This window comes from Silurus aristotelis, assembly GCF_946808225.1.
Source record: "Silurus aristotelis genome assembly, chromosome: 5".
NCBI lineage: Eukaryota > Metazoa > Chordata > Actinopteri > Siluriformes > Siluridae > Silurus > Silurus aristotelis.
This window is the reverse complement of record NC_139578.1, coordinates 11916086-11922695: the sequence shown is the minus strand read 5'-3', so window position 1 is coordinate 11922695 and position 6610 is coordinate 11916086. Positions and strand designations below refer to the sequence as shown.

The 6610-nt window shown below is 31.5% G+C and overlaps 1 protein-coding gene across 2 annotated transcripts; it reads left to right on the top strand.

Moving 5' to 3' along the window:
• The first annotated feature begins 3787 nt into the window (after positions 1 to 3787).
• LOC310727031 (uncharacterized protein) lies at positions 3788 to 6103 on the top strand. 2 transcript variants are annotated; one of them, XM_083543085.1, is made up of 3 exons: positions 3788 to 3920; positions 5036 to 5095; positions 5259 to 6103. In XM_083543085.1, the coding sequence occupies exon 3, from the start codon at positions 5261 to 5263 to the stop codon at positions 5912 to 5914; it is 654 nt and encodes a 217-aa protein (XP_083399211.1). In that variant the 5' UTR covers positions 3788 to 3920; positions 5036 to 5095; positions 5259 to 5260; the 3' UTR covers positions 5915 to 6103. The 2 variants fall into 2 exon arrangements, with proteins under 2 accessions (XP_083399211.1, XP_083399212.1); XM_083543086.1 differs by having other exon boundaries at positions 3791 to 3920; positions 4888 to 5095.
• Positions 6104 to 6610: the final 507 nt, after the last annotated feature.

Here is a 6610-nt window from a genome sequence, read left to right as displayed (position 1 = left end):
CAGACACACTCTCCCAGTTTAAAAATCCTACACCTAACACACATCACATATCATAACCTTGTGCTCCAGTACATCTGATCACATGCACATTATCAACTTTTGCAGGTTAATATTAAAAACAGCAGCTACGCTAATTCCTCTCCACTGCTTTTCTTTTACTATCCATCCCGAGGCATCCCGTGGTTGCACCAGATCCAGTTGTGTCCCACCTCATTAAGATTATGGACCTTCAAAGAAGTAGATGCTGATCCCATCTAGAGATGTACCATTTGAAACACACTTCCTAGAGTTTGGCATTGGAAATCTTATTTTTAAAGGCTCTGGCATGGAGAGGCCGGTTTTGGATCTACGATGATGTTTTATGAGTTGCTCAGTAACTCCTGGTTCCACAGCGTCAACTGATTGTCAAAGTAGAAACGACATAACTTATAATCTTCATTCCCGGTGCTCATGTTAGTTCTCACTCTCCGCTGTTTTGTATTGCTTTAAGATTTATAATCACACGCTTGATATCACCCGAAATAGAATAGGTTTCCCTTTCGAGTCTGGTTCCTCTCAAAGTTTCTTCCTCATAACATCTAAGGGAGTTTTTATCTTCCACAGTCACCCCAGGCTGCTCATCAGGGATAAATACACATAGTTCACTTTAACTCTTAAATTCTGTAAAGCCGCTTTAAGACAATCTCCATTGTGGAAAAGTGCTATAGAAATAAACTTGAACTTTATAACATCACTTTTCTGTCAGCTCAAACCATTCTAAATGTTCTTTTCTGAATTCTCTTACCAGCTAAATGTTTCGAACTGTCAATGTAAATTTTATTTTTGTTTTTCACACTTCACACTATTTTGTCAAAGCTCTAGAGACTGTTGCATGATGAATCCCAGGAAAGCAACAGTTTCTGAAATACTCTATTCTGCCTTCTGGCACGATTTATTAGTATCTGAAGTGTCTCTCAACCTGTAGTTGCATGATTGTATGCATTGTACTTCTTAATAATTGGGTAATTGCATGAATGAGCAGGTGTACAGGTGTTCATAATAAAGTGGTCAGTGAGTGTAGATAATTCCTTAGACAGTTATAGAAATGTATGCAAGGATAGTTAATGAAACTAGTGTAGTGCAGTAACTGTGAATTATAAAATTGGTAGAATCAAATGTAGTAGGTAGAAAAGTAAGTAGTAATTACAAACAGGAACTTTAGAGAGTAAGCACAAAAACACAGTGCTTCATTTTTCATGCATGATGCACAGTGAATCACAGAGGAACAAATGCATGCTCGAGAGCCAAAAATAATCCAAACTCTTATAAAAACAATTTCATTATTCTTCCATGGGGTCTAATGAATTATATAAACAGAAAATATTGTTATAAAAGTGTAAACCAGTTAACAGATTAATTATCATGTTATAATCATACTATATAACATCTTAAACTATAATAGCCTTTGAACAAACCACCTTCCATAACTAACTTGAGCCTTAATATAAAATAATGAAATTAAAACTGGGGTTAGGATGTATTTATACCCTTGCTCTAACTCAAGTAAAATCATATTAGACATGCAATAATAAACACTTTTAAGCTACAGTGGAATAACACGTTGCACCCACACAGGCCTATATGGTGGGCCTGTTAGGACCACAGCCCTAACTCCAGCACACAATTAATACATATATACATACAGCAAGAGACAAATCTAAAGAGACTAAAGACAAATCCCCATGTCAAATTATTCCTTGCCCAGTTGGAAAGTACACATTTAGATTCTGAATTATCAATATAAGAATATTTTTAAAACCATTTATTTAATAATATTATATGTGTCATACACCATGGCCATTAAAAAAACTACCTTTTCTCATTAAGCTCCTTTTGGCTACAATGTAAAGACAAAAGTTTGTGGACACCTCATAATAAGATTTGTTTTTTTTAACATTTCATTCCACATTTAGTCTCTATTTGGTGTTATAATAATCTCCACTCTTTTGGGAAGATGGTCCTTTGGATTTTGTAGTGTGGGTGTGGAAATTTTTGCTCATTCAGCAAATGCATATGGCTGGAAAAGTCAGGTGTCCCATTACTTTTGTCCATATAGTGTATTACTTTTGAATACCTCAAAATTGATATTTATTTTATAGATATATTTATGTATTTGTCTATACATTTATTTATATTAAATACATTATCTGAATGTATTCTGTATATGCATATTTATTGCATAGATTTTATTGCAATTGATTTATTTTTAATTTTTTTATTATAAAATTCTTTTATTTTATTTACATTTCCAAGAAAAATACAAATCAAACAATCTGTTGTGAAAAATCCAGTATGATTAGCTACCAGTCAGCAACACACACAGGCCAAGCTGGTCAAACTGGTAGACTAGCTTTGCTAGCTGTTATATGTTTGAGATGTTTGGCTAATTTTACTCTTTTATATTTCTTAAGATGCCATAAAATAATTTTATATTACGAGGCTTTAGTAGAGGTCATTCAGACACTTTTTCTACTTATGTGCTGTGAAGACATTTTACCAGAATTATCTACCATTTTAAACTATTTTGCCCGCAGTAGCTCGTGATATTATATTTAAAGGTGTAAAATTGTTTACTGTAAAACACCCCTCTCGTTTCCTGTTGCATAAATAGCATTAATGTTTTAAGTTTAAGTATAGGACATTTCTGGTATTGAACTTCTCACTTAAGAAATGTACAAGGCAGAATTAAGTGTAAAAGCCACCCTCGTACACTTTTATTGTTTCCCAGAACACTTAGCTGTTCTTTTTCTGTTGTTTGTCTAGCTCCTGTTCGTTTAAAAAAAAATGAATTATAGCAATTAAAATCATTTACGCTCAAGCAATATTTATGTTAATGAGGTATATGTGCAATAATTGATATACATTTGCAATAACACTCTGCCTTTTTGTCTTTCAAGCTGATGGCTCAGTGACTTGTGACCTCATATGACATACTCTTGAACTTAACAAAAGAAATTCTTGCTTTTTCTCAAGTTCTCAAGTTCTTTGACACCTTTTAGTCAATGTAAAAACAGATAGATATAGATAAAACATATAGATATAATGAAAAACCTTGTAGTAACTAATTATAAATTGAGGCTTCAAATTGTCTTTCCATGCATACACATGCTCTCTTAGAAACAATTTGCATGTTTGCATAGCAGGCTCATGCAGAGTTTGGTTTTTATATTTTATATGAAGTTTTGACTGTTCAGATACTCACAACAGGATGTGGTATCTGAGCAACTAGTAGTCAGGCGTGCTATCTCACACTAGAGCTCTGGGCATTCCTTCCTGTATAAAAAACAGAACTGTAACTGCAAACATATATTTTTTTTACTTTAAATCCTTAATATTAAAATTGTCTTTATATATATATATATATATATATATATATATATATATATATATATATATATATATATATATATATATATATATATATATAAAATACAATGTATACAACGTATTAATTATTATTATTGTATTAAGACTGAGTAGGTCTTTTGCTATAGTTGCTTTAGAAATTTTTGTTTAAATCATTTCTAAAGCATGTCATATACATACACATATACATACATGTGTGTTTATATGTGTGTGTAGAAACTCATGAATATATATATATATATATATATATATATATATATATATATATATATATATATATATATATATATATAGATATAGATATAGACATAGCACACACACACACACACACACACACACACACACACACACACACACACACACAAGCACAATTTCATGCAAGTAATTTTTCAGTTCTATTTTCAGTTCATTGAATTGCTTTATCTCCACCCTCTTTTTTTCTTTTTCTTTCCACACAGCACGCCTCTACGTTTTCTCTTGTAAGTTCATATAGGCTAAAGAACAAACAACTAACGGTAAGTTTTGACATGTTTTAATCATAAAAGATATAGAAATAAATGATATGATATGGTATTTGGTGAGCATCCCTTTATCATTGTTATTTTTGTGTCCCAAAAGGCTATTTAGAATATAATTTCACATACATATTAGTTTGTCATTATAAACTTGTGAAAATAATAAAATAAAAAAATGTGCTTCATTTGCATTTATTTAATTGAATTTTAACTGCAGTGTATTTAGAGATCTTCTTACAAAAATGCTTCCCGACAAATATGCCATCTTTATTAACTAATATTATTCTTACCATCACCAACTACTGTTACTATAATCTTTGGTTATACTTTAAAAATATTTTTATATGATTATTTTATGAAAGTTGTACAGAATATACTGTAGATAAACAGATAGATAAGACTTGATTGACATTAGATAGTACAGGTACAGGTACAGAGCAATGAAATGCAGTTTAGCATCTACCAGAAGTGCAAATAGTAGCACTGTGTCCTTTTAATTTATATATATATATATATATATATATATATATATATATATATATATATATATATATATATATATATATATATATATATATATATATATATATATATATAATTTATTTATTTATTTTTATTTATTTATTTTTGTTTTTCAACAAATCATATATAAATAAGGTTTTAAGATTGTGATGATAAGAAGAACATTAGTTAATGAAAATCGCAAATTTGTCATTAAACATTTTTGTAACAAGATCTCCAAATACACTGAAGTTAAAATTAAATTAAATCAATGCAAATGAAGCACATTTATCAAAGCACATGTACATGGCTTAAATGTGGTTATTTAAATGTATAATTATACATGATATATTATAAAAATTTACTGTTTTCACTTTAGCAAACCTTCGATGCAGTAATCGCTTGATTTTAAATTTATCATTCTATTCTTAACCTGCTAATTTTTAAAAGTTTTTTGTCGTGCCAGAACACTATGATGGTGAAGAACTGGAAAAAAAGACCACAGGTGCTTCCTGTATGAAAGTTTTGCAGAAGATATGTTTCTGCACTACAACACACTCAGCATGAACTGCTAAAAAAAGAGGCACTTAAGTTTATGTTTTTTTTCCTCACAGACTCCAAGATACAGATGTGGTGGAATTTTCTCAGATGAAATAGCTCACTATTATAAAAAGGTATACCACCCTGCAAAGTAAAAAAAAAAAAAAAAACATGCTTCAGTTGATTTGTTCATGTTAGATACACTAAGCTTAGTGCTTTAAAACTCTCCAAGAATACCAGTTTAATAGTGGAAGGTTTAGTTGCTTACAATCTGCTTCCTCTTTCTTGTTTCCTCAGTGATGATGTCAGATTCTACAGAAGACAATACTTACATGGTCTTGGTTGTCTTCTTCATCCTTGTCATCCTGGTTATTCTCCTATTTTTCCTCTACAAGCACCTGAATCGGGAAACTAAGGATAAATATACCATTCAGAAGCTTGTCCTTGGTGAGGGAGGCCTTCGTGATCGTGTGATGCAAGGCGTCGCAGTGGTGCAGACCAGGTTAATTGAACTGAGGCCTCCACAAGCTGATGAGGAGCAAGCTTTAAGCAAAAACGAAGATGGGAATAGTGGCGAAGAAAAGGAAGAAGGAGAGGAAGAAGAAGAAGAAGAAGAAGAAGAAGAAGAGAGCACAGAGCAAGGCCACAGTGAAACTGAAAACATAGCCAAAGCAAAGGAAGAGGAACCTCACAACGATTCATTGGATGATTGTTCCAGTGTTGGCCTAAAGGAGGGAGTTAAGCAGAATAACATCAAGGAAGAGGAAAAGAAAGATGAAGAACAAGAAAAAGAAGAGGGGGCAAAAGACGAAGCAAAAGGAGATGACAGTAAACAAGAGGAAGTCGTGAAGGATGAAGAAAAAGTTGGCTTACTTGTGGACTTGAAGCCATTTTCTGGCAGTGCCATTTGGAGCGAGGATAAAACGAAAGAGAATAATGTGACCGCTTTGTAAAATATAGAAAGCTTTTTTTAACAGAAAGTTAACAATTTAGGGATCCGTCTTACAAGAATGGAGTGATTTACATTGTTTGTATTATTCATTATATCATTTCTTAGGTTTCGTGTCTATCTTGCCTGTCATGCCTTTTTAGGATACATAAAAAACTGTACATGATCTTTAAAATAAATGCCTTTAAAACATCACTTTGGAGTTTTCTTTAATAAAGCCTTGTGAAGGTTTTCAGTACAATTGTCACACTAATTTAGTATTGTTTAGAAAAAATATTAAGCCATGTTTATTTAGGGAAATTATTCAGATTCTTCTCTAGATAGACAGATAGATACAATCTGATTGGCATTTGATAGTACAGGTGCAAGTACACAGCAACGAAATGCAGCTTAGCTCCTGCCAGATGTGCAAATAATTTAAATAGTAGTGAATATTATTAGCATTATTATTTGAATAAGCTAGGATGCATTGTGCAATAAAGTGTTACAAAAGTGTGTCATTATCTTTTATTCTCTATTCTGTTTTATTTAGGTGTTTAAAAACTGTCCTCTAATTTGTGCTTCAATAAAATCTGATAGGATTTGAATTGAATGGACTGACCCTCATAGACAACCAAAAAAATAAATAAAATCCTCGTTAACAAATTGGAGTTTAAGAACAATACGATGTATAATATCAATATAAAACAATATAAAGGAG

Excerpts from the sequence above, each read along its gene's own strand:
- LOC310727031 (XM_083543085.1), top strand. The coding sequence starts at position 5,261 with ATGATGTCAGATTCTACAGAAGACAATACTTACATGGTCTTGGTTGTC.